The 12,635-nt window shown below is 40.4% G+C and overlaps 2 protein-coding genes across 3 annotated transcripts; one reads left to right on the top strand and one right to left on the bottom strand.

The window, feature by feature from the left end:
- The first annotated feature begins 97 nt into the window (after positions 1 to 97).
- On the top strand, positions 98 to 8,291 carry LOC131304405 (ribulose-1,5 bisphosphate carboxylase/oxygenase large subunit N-methyltransferase, chloroplastic). Of its 2 annotated transcripts, none has more exons than XM_058331629.1 (13): positions 98 to 711; positions 1,447 to 1,522; positions 2,208 to 2,413; positions 2,550 to 2,636; positions 2,798 to 2,890; positions 3,539 to 3,693; positions 3,850 to 3,934; positions 4,052 to 4,138; positions 4,222 to 4,341; positions 5,888 to 5,989; positions 6,076 to 6,246; positions 6,339 to 6,425; positions 7,860 to 8,291. In XM_058331629.1, exons 1-11 carry the CDS (start codon positions 322 to 324, stop codon positions 6,241 to 6,243), a joined length of 1,569 nt encoding a protein of 522 aa, XP_058187612.1. In that variant the 5' UTR covers positions 98 to 321; the 3' UTR covers positions 6,244 to 6,246; positions 6,339 to 6,425; positions 7,860 to 8,291. The 2 variants fall into 2 exon arrangements, with proteins under 2 accessions (XP_058187612.1, XP_058187611.1); XM_058331628.1 differs by having other exon boundaries at positions 166 to 711; positions 1,447 to 1,527; positions 2,171 to 2,413.
- A 14-nt stretch (positions 8,292 to 8,305) lies between these two features.
- Positions 8,306 to 11,689, bottom strand: LOC131304404 (receptor-like protein EIX2). The gene has a single exon (XM_058331627.1). It carries the CDS (start codon positions 11,600 to 11,602, stop codon positions 8,363 to 8,365), a length of 3,240 nt encoding a protein of 1,079 aa, XP_058187610.1. The 5' UTR covers positions 11,603 to 11,689; the 3' UTR covers positions 8,306 to 8,362.
- Positions 11,690 to 12,635: the final 946 nt, after the last annotated feature.

The following is a 12,635-nucleotide window of genomic DNA, read 5'->3' on the forward strand; positions in this document are numbered from 1 at the left end:
AAACAATGGTAGGAGATTTTTTTTAATTTTCCTTTCATTTTCTTTATTATTCTTATTTTGGTCAATCGATCTCTCAAGCTGCCAAGCCAAACAACACCCACCTTTCGAAGTCCAAACTACTCGCATAGTCGCATTCGCCTTCCCTTATCCTCTCTCTCTCTCTCTCTCTCTCTCTCTCTCTCTTGTTTACATCACCCAGAAAACGAAATTTAACCAGAAAAAATCTCTCCCACATCCAATCCACCCTCATTCGAATTCAAGAACCTCAAACAGAACAAAAAAAATCCAACAAAACCCTAACCTAAAAATCTCCCCCTCGCCATGGACGTATCTTCTTACCTTCACCAAACCAAACCCATTCCCTCTCCAATACTCCGTCCTCCCCTCCACCCTCCCCCTCTTTCCGTGCTCGCCAGGATTTCGTTTTCACTCCGCCCTAGAAGAAGAACAACTTCCTACTCGTTTCGGCCCAGTAGAAAAACAAACACTTGCTTGGCTTCTTCAGGTTCTGATACATTAGTCGCTTCGAATCGAAAAGAGGATTCTTCCAAGTCAGTTGCAAGCAACAAGGAAGAAGAAGATGAGTTTGACTTGAAATCTTGGATGCATAAGAATGGACTACCTCCTTGTAAGGTTGTGCTAAAGGAAAAGCCTTCCTACGATAAGAATCATCGCCCTATACATTACGTTGCCGCCAGTGAGGATCTTCAGGTATATATACTTTTGCTAGTGTTTTTTTCTCCTTGCTTTGTTTGTTCAGGAATTTGTTACAACGTATTAAGAGAACACTATCATCATTCCTGCAGCCGTTGGATGCACATGGTTCCTCATGCATCTGACAACTCCGGACGTTCTTGCGTCTGGAGTTGTGTTTTAAAGTTGAGATCAAAAGAAAAAGATAGAAGAGTAAACTCGGTAGTTTTTGCCCATTACTTTAGGACCGAGACAATTTTTTTGGGACAATAAGAAGTGCCGAAAGGGACTGACAAATGGGGACGGAGGGAGTATATTTTTGCTAACTGGAGACAAAGGGACTATGTAGTACATCATTCCCCTAGCATTTAGTTGTTCAAGCTTGGTTTGAATTTTGAAACTTATTGAGCAACAAAATACGTTCAAACTTAGCTTGTTTATGAGATGAGATGATCTCGAACGAATTCTAACCGAGCCAAAGCTTGAATTTTTTTATACATCATAAGCTGAATCAGCCAAGTAGTTGCTTGTTCAAGCTTTGTTTGAAAGATCAATGAGCTTCAAAAAACAATGTTCAAGCTTGGTTTGTTTATATAACAAAACCGGTCTTGAAAAACGAACGAACATGAGGTCGAACTCGAATAGCTTGATGCTTCCAGCCCTATTTTTGCTTTTGCTTTGTTTGTTCAAGGATTTGTTACATATAATTTTTGCCAATCGGTGTTTGTCTCTTGTTTTTTGCATTATTTGTAGGCTGGAGATGTTGCATTTTCTGTCCCTAACTCGTTGGTCGTAACACTGGAGAGGGTTTTGGGGAACGAGAATATTGGTAAGGTGCAGTGCAAACTTTGCAGTCTCTTATTTATCACTTGTCGTAGAGTAGACTATGTACTCAAATTTAGGCAGTGTTTAGATTGCTGGAATGAAGCTGAAACGAATTGGTCTTTCCCTTGGAATTCTCATTTCAACTTTTGGTTCACTAAAAGTACAAGGGGTTTTGCAAATGGAATCATCATTCACCAACGTAGGTGGATGGCCGTTGCCACGGAATCCATTTCTTCTCAAATTTGTTCCAGTGAAAAAAACGCTACCATGGTTTAAATGCAGGGGGGCGGTGTCGTTTATTGGCAATGCAGTTAAATGAATGACAGAAGTAGTTATGTACTCAAATTGGATCCGTATAGTTGGGCCTTAGGCAGTCAAGAAGCTCTAGAGAGAGAAAACTCTTAAATCCTCCAAACTTTACACCAGGGGGTTCTTGCCATTTTCTACTATTGACCCTAACAGAAATTGCTCTCTCCTCAGAATATGTAAACAAAGACAAAACATAATCTGATTTTAGTTTCTGCCTTCATCTATCTTGTGGGCATGCAAGTTACCTTGTATTTCCTGGGGGCTAAATGCCACTTATGATATGAGTATATTCTTTGTTCTCTTCTGGCTGTTGTACAAGCTCGTTGGAGTTGATGAAATGCAGACTTTTTACTTGTTTTATTGTCTGGGTCTTCATGCAGCGGAACTCTTGACAACAAACAAATTGTCAGAATTAGCCTGCTTGGCTCTCTATCTGATGTATGAAAAGAAGCAAGGGAAGAAGTCTTTCTGGTATCCATACATCAGGGAGCTTGATCGTCAAAGAGGAAGGGGTCAGCTAGCAGTGGAATCACCTCTTCTATGGACTGAAACAGAACTTGCTTACCTGACAGGCAGCCCCACTAAGGTTTTTAATGCAGTTCCCTCTCTTAGCTATTGTAAATAGCATGCACGGTACTCATGCCTACATCACAGGTCTCAAGTTAACGAAACACTTTTTTGTTTATAAGCACTAACCCCACATTGTTCTGGTAATCATTTAGCATGAAGTTATGGAGAGAGCTGAAGGGATCAAGAGAGAGTATAATGAGCTGGACACTGTTTGGTTTATGGCCGGGTCTCTGTTTCAGGTCGCTGTCTTCTGTATTATAGCTACCTGTTTTGTATAAGATGAGCTTTTGTAGACTCTAATTGGCTACGATTTCTCCATATGACATTGAATGATTGTGCTTTAGGCCTTTGGATTTGGCATCCTGACACTGCAATTGTTTTTTCTGTTGCTTTATTGCAGCAATACCCATATGACATACCGACAGAGGCCTTTCCTTTCGAGATTTTTAAACAAGCTTTTGTTGCGGTTCAATCCTGCGTTGTCCATTTGCAGGTAAATCCATTGGTGTCCTTTCGATATTCATTAGCCTTTGTGGACTGTGTTTCTTTTTCAATCCCGTTTTAGAAGGCTTATATTATCCCAATTCCAGCTTTCACTGACTTAGAACTTATGCAAATTCCGTGTACTAAGTGTCATGTCTTTTGGTGTCGTCTTCCGCGTGCTCTCTGCACACTAGGTTTGATATTGATAAAACTGTCTTTGGTGGCATTTACAAATGCATTACATGTGTACAAGCACCCCATATGCTTTAGGTCATCGTAAATCCTGATGATATGCATCACACGAGTAGCATTCATCTTTACATCTGTCTGTGGAAGCCATTAAGGTATAGCCAGTTATTAGGAGTAAGATTTCTGGTCTTACATGGGCTTGATGGTAGTTTGTCCTAGCATGCACACTGTTTAAAGTCACTTTTTCGGTTGTTCATTAGCATCGCTGGTGCTTCATTATTGCAGCTGCAGCTGCAGGTTGCCTATTAAATGAAAGAAGTAATTACCATTAATAACAAGCATAATTGTGTAGGTAGATCTCGTCGTACATATGTACATATGTATGAGATGTTTTATGTTTACTTCCTTTTTCATTGCTCTCTTTTATTTAGATGCTTTCCTAAATTTTGTGAACAACCTTGTAATTCAGAAAGTCAGTTTGGCTCGTAGATTTGCATTAGTTCCACTTGGTCCCCCATTGTTAGCCTATAGAAGCAATTGCAAGTCAATGTTAACTGCTGTCGATGGTGCTGTTCAATTGGTTGTGGATCGCCCGTACAAGGCTGGGGAACCTATTGTTGTCTGGTACTACATTTACTTTCCTTGATGTTGTCCAACTTTATGTAATGTTTCAGTTGCCCTTGTTATCCATACGCAATGTGGATCTCACCTTGTCCATTCCTGCTTATTCGTATGATTTAGTTCTATAGAGTGTTGCTGATAAACTGATAAATATTGTAGGTGTGGGCCACAACCCAATTCGAAATTGCTTCTGAACTATGGTTTTGTTGATGACGATAATGCATTTGACCGTTTAGTGGTGGTGGTGAGATTTTAATTAGCTTATCATTTAGCAGCAATCTTTTTTGGTTCTAGCTGTATCTCTGTGGTTTGATATGTTTTACTGCAGTTTATTGGATTTACATTCCGCAACTTTATTCAGGGAGCATTGAATACTGAGGATCCCCAGTATCAGGACAAGAGAATGGTTGCTCAAAGGAATGGAAAGCTTTCTGTACAAACTTTCCACGTATGAGTTATCTACTTGCGAACCATACTTCAACTATACAGTTATACCACTGCCCCAATTCATCCAAAATATTCCTATCTCAGGTGTCTGTTGGAAAGGAGAAAGAAGCTGTCTCAGATATGCTTCCTTATCTACGGTTGGGATATGTTTCAGATCCTTCAGAGATGCAATCAGTCATTTCTTCTCAAGGTCCAATTTGTCCGGTAAAGCTTTTTTTGGTTCAATCACTTTTATGATGCATTGAATAGAAGTTTAGATAAGGACTGGGGATCTAAGTTTTAGGTGGCAGGAGTGGTGTTATGCCATTTGTGGAGATTGAATTTTTTAAATTGTTCTCGGTTGTTCTTCTGCTTTATTTTTTTCCCTTGCCGTATTTTGGGGTGGGTGAGGTTTTCTTAGCTTGTGCTTGATTCAGTGCTAAGGCCCTCACTATTGAATTCCATAAAAGGAAAAAAAAAGAAAGAGAGCGCCTTCTCTCTGATTGAACTACTATTAGGTATGAAATTGGTTTGGTTTGGTCGGTTTTTTTCTCAAACCGACACCGACCGATTCTTAGGAATAACCATTAGGTTCGGTTGGTGGTCGGAACTGTTTGATTCAGTCGGTTTTAAAGAGAGAAAAAATTTGCAGCAGATGGGGGAGAAAATGAGACCATCATAACAGCTTTGAGCAAGAAATGAGTAACGCAAAAAACAGCCATAAATGACAAACAAAAAATGAAATCGATAGAAGGGAAAACAAGAAAGATTCAGGGTAATGTTTAAAACCGCCAATTTTTTTAACAAGAATGATTTCAAACCTCTTGAAAGATAAATATTGTTGAGAACTTGAGATCTTGGCTTCTAGAATGAGATGAGCAGCCAGCAGGTGAGATTTGTATGGATTTGTGGACACAATAAAGTGGGTCACCGTCTAGGCATCTACCAGCGGAGAGAGGGACAGAGACGTTGTGAGATTAGGAAGGAGAAGATGACAGTGAACAGATTAGATTAGGGGTTACTTTTCATCTTGCTTGTCAGTTGAATGATATGAACCTGCGGGATTAGTTTTTGGCCAAGTGGATGAACGGACTATGTAACACGGACACAGATACGGATACGGATACGGACACGGGACACGGCAATTCTAAAAAAGTGGGGATACAGACACGGCGGGGGACACGCCACGTGTATAAATAAATAAATAAATAAAAATACATATATACATATATTTTTTCTTTTCTTCCACTGTTGATGAAGACATGTCCTATATGAATGTATAAGATTACCATGGTCCAAATAAACGCATAATTACAATTTAACTCAAATATTTTTGAATAATTTCATATTAACCCCTCAAAATTAAAAATATATATTACATTTTGACCCTCAGCCATGTCCCCGGCGTGTCCCCCATCAAAAAATAAAAAATTATTGTGGCATGTCCAATACATATTTGGGCGTGTCCCCGTGTCCAATACGTGGACACGGCGCCCTTTTGGAGTGTCGGTGCTACATAGTGAACGGATAAGATCTGACCTATGGCATGTGGAAACATCAATAATCGGTTCGGTGCAAACAGTTCGTTTTTCTTCTAAAACAAAACCGAACTGAACTGAACCGAACCTTGGTAACAGTAAAACCAACCGAATTTCACAAAATGGTTTGGTTCGGTCGGTTGGTTCGGTTTTTTGGTTAAAACTTTCATCCCTAACTACTATGATAGTGCCATTGAGGTTTTCTTATTGCTGGGCAACATTTCATGTATTAGGTGAGCCCTTGTATGGAACGAGCAGTTTTGGGTCAACTTGCTGATTATTTTGAAACAAGGCTAGCTGGTTACCCTACGACTTTTAGGGAAGACGACTCTATGGTAATTTTGGGCTTAAATTCAATTTTCTGACTGTTGGATCTTATTCATACTTGAGGTTTAAACAATATACTTGTGGATACTAATAGTTGGCAGATTTCAATTTGGACCCAAAGAAACGAGTTGCTACTCAGCTTGTCAGGTTGGAAAAGAAAATGCTAAATGCGTGTTTGAAGGCAACTGTTGACTTGATAAACCAGTTACCTGATAACACCGTATCTCCATGCCCAGCTCCTTATGCTCCAATATTAAGATGAAAGGTTTCTGTGTGTGTGTGTGTGTTGTTTCCAAGTGCAGTTGTTGCATCCATAGTTGATCATCACATTGATTCTAAACTTGATGGAGTATGCAGAAATTGCCAATCTTGTTGATGAACCTTCAAGCAATCTTCTTTGCCGTAGTTGGATATGTCCAGTTCAAGTGGAGGAACATATAGGAGGTCAGTCAATTGAATTCTTTTGCGACAAATTCGTAACCTTCTTCCGGATTTCTTCAATACTTATAAAGCATGTTTGAATAATCCTCGTTTAAATAAGACCATTAATTGTCACTAGATGCAAAACTTTGCATGCCTCCTAAACAAGATGTGAAAGAACGAGAACAGCATCCGCTAGCTAAATAGTCCTTTTGGTCCTGCCCTCGTTTGATTATGTTGAAAACTTTGTGTGTAAATGTTGAATTTTCTTTATTGTGCTTGGAAGTCCCGTGGAAAATTTAGTCATCCCTTAGCATAGGTGCAATTAGAAAGATGGCCATAGGGAATGAAAAAGATAAGTGCCATCTTCTAGATTTATCATGAAAGTGCAGATGATGTGGTTTTCCTGCTAGTGTAAAAACAGTCCTGCACAACGTGAAAGAATACTGATCCAGCTTTGATTTGACTTATTTCAAGCTGCTTGCAATAGAGAATCAGAGTACAGTGATTGTTAAGATATCCAACGGGTCACAAGAATTATTGCTGAATCAGATGTATGATTTATCTATATTATTATTGGTTGAATTGCTTGGGAGATTGATGTTGTTGGACACCTATGGTGCAACCTTGCTTTTCTACTATGGCTCCAATTTTCATGTGATCGACAAGAATTTTTATCTACAGTTTGTTTTCTTGCATTAGATCATTATCCAATATGATTGCACCACATATGACATGGTAGCCCCAAACCCTGGCTTTATTACTCTTAAGGACCTTTCGTATTGGTTGATGGTTGGACGTGCATGTGCTTGGGGAGTACCTGGTAGTGTATTTGAGTCATTCTGTATGCACGCATGCATATAGGCTTTTTGGAAGAGTACTGCTACAGGTACAGAAAATGGGGGAGGGAATTCGGACCGACGGCCGCCGGCGAGCCATCTCCGGCCACCGGACGGCCGATCCGAGCCGTCCAAAAATTCTAAAAAAAAAAAACCGAGGGGCCCAGGTCGGGAATCAACGTCATCCGAGGTGTGTAGGGTGCTTGATCGGAGCACCCCTTTTCGTGTGTATAGGGGTGCTCCGATCAAGCACCCTACACACCTCGGATGACGTTGATTCCCGACCTGGGCCCCTCGGTTTTTTTTTTTTAGAATTTTTGGACGGCTCGGATCGGCCGTCCGGTGGCCGGAGATGGCTCGCCGGCGGCCGTCGGTCCGAATTCCCTCCCCCATTTTCTGTACCTCTATCATTTTTGTTTTTGGAAAACCCGAAGTAACGTAAGTGGAAAGTCTGGATCTTATGTCTGTTGCATTTAGCGCAAGTGCAAACACGGAACTTGCCCATTTGTACTGGTCAAGCTACTTCTTGTACAGTGAAATTTATTTGCGTGCCTAAATATATATAGCCTGGTCAAGTAGAACTTCGAACACTTGTTTTAACTTATTAGATGTATTGCAGATCAATCTAGCAAGACAGACTATTTAGGTGACCAAAGAAATGGAGTTTTTATAAGCTACCGGTATGGTAGCCATCTACAAGATTGATGTATCTTTGGCTGAAGTTTGGAGTTCGAGATTGAGAGATCATGTTATTTCACTACTGGTATCTCCGCATATACTCCCCGTCATCAGAGAAGTCGTGCATTTCCCATTTTCCTGTTCATTTTGTATTCTTCCAGCTTTACTGTCAAGGCCCGATGTGATATAATAGCTTTGAAGGGTTGTAGATGGTTTTCTTCCTGTCTTTGTATTTACGTGAACTCCTTGCCCTTTGTAAATGCTTACATGTATCGCCATTTTGAATTCATTCTGTTTTGAACGTGTATTGGGTGGATTTTCCAACGATTATTACATAGCTTTATTCATAATTGGATGCAGTAATTCCATGAAATGAAGATACATATCTTCATAATCTCATTGCAAGATACAAATACAAGGTGGTATACATACCACTGTTGTAGTCTAATTACATTTACCATATCTAATCATACAAAGTCTGGTCCAAACATTATCCAGGAATCGAAAATATGCATGTCTCCAGGACTTGATGAAGAATATAGGACCACAAACACCCCAAAAACCTGCAGCAAATCCAATAGCCATCAACATGTAGAACCAATCCACTCCAGATCCATCACCTGTATCATCTCCTTCGGTTTCTGCACCCGGTGTAGTTTTGCCATGATCGACGCTACACATCTTTGTAAGTGGAAGCCCACAAAGCTTGTTGCCGACGAAGCTAGAAGCATTGAAACCCTGAAGTTGGGTACTCGATGGAATTTGACCTGACAAGTTATTAAAAGACAGATCCAAGTAACTTAAAAAAGTCAGGTTTGATATGCTTGCAGGAATTTCACCATAGAGTTGGTTTCTGGATAAATCAAGAGCCCCAAGCAACCCCATGCTACCAATCTTGTTTGGAATCACACCACTCAAATGATTTCTGGACATATTCAGCGAAATCAATCCCACAAGACTTGTTAGTTCCTTGGGAATCCTTCCAGTAAGGTTGTTGTCGGAAAGGTCCATGATTGCTACAAGTGCCAGAATCTTGTCATATCGATACATGTTTCCTTTCATCATCAAAAGTTCATTCTCCATGTAACCATAAACAGTGACATCACGACTACTGTGAGTAATCTGGATAGGACCGCTGGAATCCAGTTTCACTGCCATGGCAGTGAAATTATTGATACACCGTGGTATTGCTCCGGAGAAATTGTTTTGTGCAAGATCCAAGATTTGAATAGAGGCGAGACGACAAAGCTCTGGAGGTATCACGCCCTTCATCTTATTCGAGCGAAGGGTGAGAACCCTCAAACTTGAAAGGCTTTCCCCAACCCATGTTGGTATGCTTCCAGTGAACTCATTCTCACTGAGGTCAAGCACCACTAAATCCGTGCAGTTTTGCAAAGACCAAATAATTTCTCCCGAGAGATGGTTATTGCGCAAGTGCAACGAATCCAATAAACCCATTTGCCCCATGGAGCTTGGGATATTCCCTGTGAAGAAGTTGTTTCCCAGATCTAGGACGAATAGTGATGGCCAACTCATCCAACAGTCAGGAATTTCACCTGAGAGTAGGTTTTCTCCCAGATTAAGAACCGTGAAAAATGTTGTAACGTTCACACATAGGAAGTCTGAGATACCCCCAGAAAATGAATTGTTCGAAAGATCCAGCTCAATAATGGAGGATGAGGAGGAGAGACGGGGTAACGAACCATTCAAATGGTTGGAATTCAAGTAAATATATGCAATCTTGAGGATACCAATATATGCAATCTCGCCATAGATTTGGTTGTGAGAGACATTTAGGAAATATAAAGACATGTTCCATAACCAACTAGGAATTCTGTCTGATATTCCAGTATTGGATATGTCAAGGGTATCAAGACTCTTTTGTGATTTAAGCCATGCTGGAAACTTAGGGCCCAAATGCCATGATGCAAGTTCTAGGTTTTCAAGTTGAAATGGAGGGATCCAATTGGGACTCACATTTAGAGTCAACCGGTTTCCAGTGGCACTGAAATCCGTGAGATTTACCAGATTGGTGAAATGAACTTCAGACACCATGCCTTCTAACAAATTATCGCGCATGCCAAGAACACGCAACATTGAAAGTTGTCCAAGACTTTCGGGAAGAGTTCCATTTAATTGATTTCCAGCAAGAATCAGTGTTTCCAAGTATTTCAATCTTCCTATAGTCCCTGGAATTGGACCACCAACAAGATTATTCTCTAGCTGAAGCTTTCGTACATTTTCAAATTGCCCAAGGTCGTTAGGTATTTCACCAGAAAGTTGATTATCCAGGAAGAACAATGTCTCCAACGCATACGAGGAGCAGTTTGATGAACTTTTAAACAATTCTCCCCCAATTTTGTTGTGTGATATATCAAAAAATCTCAAATTGCAAAGATTTCCTATTGAGTTAGGTAGCCTTCCCCCAAGTTTGTTATTTGAGAGGTCTAGAGTGACAACAGAGGCTAGGTTTCCAATGGTATTCGGTAGCTCGCCTTCAAGTTCATTATATGATAGGTCCAGGGTAACAACAGAAGTGAGGTTTCCAATCTCATGTGATATTCCACCTTTTAAATCATTGTCGGACATGTCAAGGTACTCAAGATGACTAAAACTATACAGCCAACTTGGCACGTTGCATGTGACAAAATTGTCAGATAGATCAAGATATCTGAGACTGGTCATATTTGGATTTAGAACAACTGGAAAGGGACCTTCAAATGCATTTTCCAGGTTAAGACGAACGAGACTACTCATCCTAAACAAAGAAGCTGGATAAGATTTAAACTGGTTGTAAGAAACATCAAGGGTCACTAGAGAAGTTAGGTTCTGTAAACCTTCAGGTATTCGACCCACGAAAGCACACGAAACTAGATCAAGCGAAATGAGGTTACTAAGACTAAAGATCCACCCAGGCATCACAGAGTAAAAGAAGTTCCATGAAAGATCGAGCACAACAAGAGAGGTAAAATTAACACTAGGGAGAGGAGGAATGTGATCAAGTCTGCAATCAACAAGGTGTAACTCTACTAAAGAAGGGAGCTTGTTAAATACCCGTAGCCAGTCGGGCGCCTTGGTTAGGTCCACACGACTTAAGTCAAGGTGTTCCAAATGGGGAAGAAGAGGAAGCCACTGAAGGCCGACACCCTTAACATCCAACTCATAATTTCCTCTGAGGCTTAGAAAGCACAAGGTCGACACATTTCCAAGTTGATGGGGGATCGTTCCCCCGAATCTTGCGTAAGACAGGTTAAGATATTCAAGACTTGCCAAAGATCCGATAAAGGATGGAATCGGCATTCCTCCGAAGTCGTTTCGACTGAGATCCAGGTAACGAAGTTGCTTCAAACTCAACAAGGAAGGATTTATTTCACCTCCCAAAGTTGAGTTTTTAAACCCAGCACCATACGGAATTTGATTTCGAAGGTGGAGCTTGAGGACATGGCCAGTTGTGTTGTCACATGCCACTCCTGCCCAGTGCTTGCAGCAGTCGTGTTCGACCTCCCAAGAAGAGAGTCGCTCCGAAGGGTCTATTAGGCCTTTTTTGAAGATTAGGAGAGCTCGTTTCTCACTCTCCAAGCAAAGCGCGTTGACATGGCTTCCATTGCAGAAGCTAAAATCAATGGCTAATATGGTAAGATAGCCAAGAACAAGAAATGCAACAGTTTTCATAGACGTATTCATGGTTTTTCAAAAATTAGTGACCAGTTAGTTGAATTGAGGTGTATGGATGGCAATATTTAGTGTCCAACCATTCACTCAAGGTCGCATGGTCGGTCCATTTCTCTTTGTTTTTCTACACTTTCATACTTCTTTTCCTGGAAATGTTTTTGGTATCCAATCACAAGGACCCACTCCCAACATTTTCCTAATTATGATCGAGAGTAGAATTCACTCACTTGCCAATCCACTTTTTCAGATTTTCTTGGACGTTTTCTGTGGGTTGAGAGCTCAATTTTCTAAGTCTTCCTTGACCATTGACATTGACTTTGACCATAATAATTTGACATTGACAATGACCGTATTGGAGTATTTATCATGCTAGTGTCATGCGTAGTGCTACGCCCGAAATCATGTGCTCAGTGTAACTCGTGTTTTGCTATTCATCGATTCACATTGTTTAGTAGGATTTCTATTTGGAAGCTGTGATATTTTTGTTTGGTTGGATGTTTGCCAAGAGCAAAATGATATAAGAACACCACCGAGAATAAGAGTAAGGCCTAGGCATCTTAATCACAAAATGGAAAACCACACTAACTTAGGTCACGCCGGCATACCAAGCATCGAGTCTCTCACTTCATAGAACTCATTTTCAAAAGTCTGAACTCCCGTCAAAGAGTCATCACTTATACATCCGAGAGGCACATAATTGAGAAAAGAGAAAAGTATAAACTACCCGACCTAAACCTTCAATTATGTACTTATACACTGATTCCATAAATTCTAGAGATACCAAAGCATGTCACCAATTTTTATCCGTAAGCGAAGCCATACTTCCGCTCAAGAAGCTCAAAATTATTATGCCTCACCAATGAAAAGAAATTGCCACAGAAAACAATTTCCATACATGAATCATGACCCAACATTTTGACTTCTCCAGAGCTGCAACAAATAGTCATGTTAACCATCTCCACTTCTTGTGGCAAAACATAAAAAATAAAGCAACACAACTGAACGCAACAAGGCTAACCATCTCCCCGAAACAAACTTTTGCAGA

Source organism: Rhododendron vialii, chromosome 10a (genome assembly GCF_030253575.1).
Source record: "Rhododendron vialii isolate Sample 1 chromosome 10a, ASM3025357v1".
NCBI classification, from domain to species: Eukaryota; Viridiplantae; Streptophyta; class Magnoliopsida; order Ericales; family Ericaceae; genus Rhododendron; species Rhododendron vialii.

What these genes read in the sequence shown, in the direction of transcription:
- LOC131304404 (XM_058331627.1), bottom strand. Translation starts at nt 11,602, where the DNA reads ATGAATACGTCTATGAAAACTGTTGCATTTCTTGTTCTTGGCTATCTT.
- LOC131304405 (XM_058331628.1), top strand. Translation starts at nt 322, where the DNA reads ATGGACGTATCTTCTTACCTTCACCAAACCAAACCCATTCCCTCTCCA. An exon ending in CCTGCGTTGTCCATTTGCAG is followed by an intron (nt 2,891 to 3,538) that starts GTAAATCCATTG and finishes CTTGTAATTCAG; the next exon opens with AAAGTCAGTTTGGCTCGTAG. An exon ending in TTTCTGTACAAACTTTCCAC is followed by an intron (nt 4,139 to 4,221) that starts GTATGAGTTATC and finishes TTCCTATCTCAG; the next exon opens with GTGTCTGTTGGAAAGGAGAA.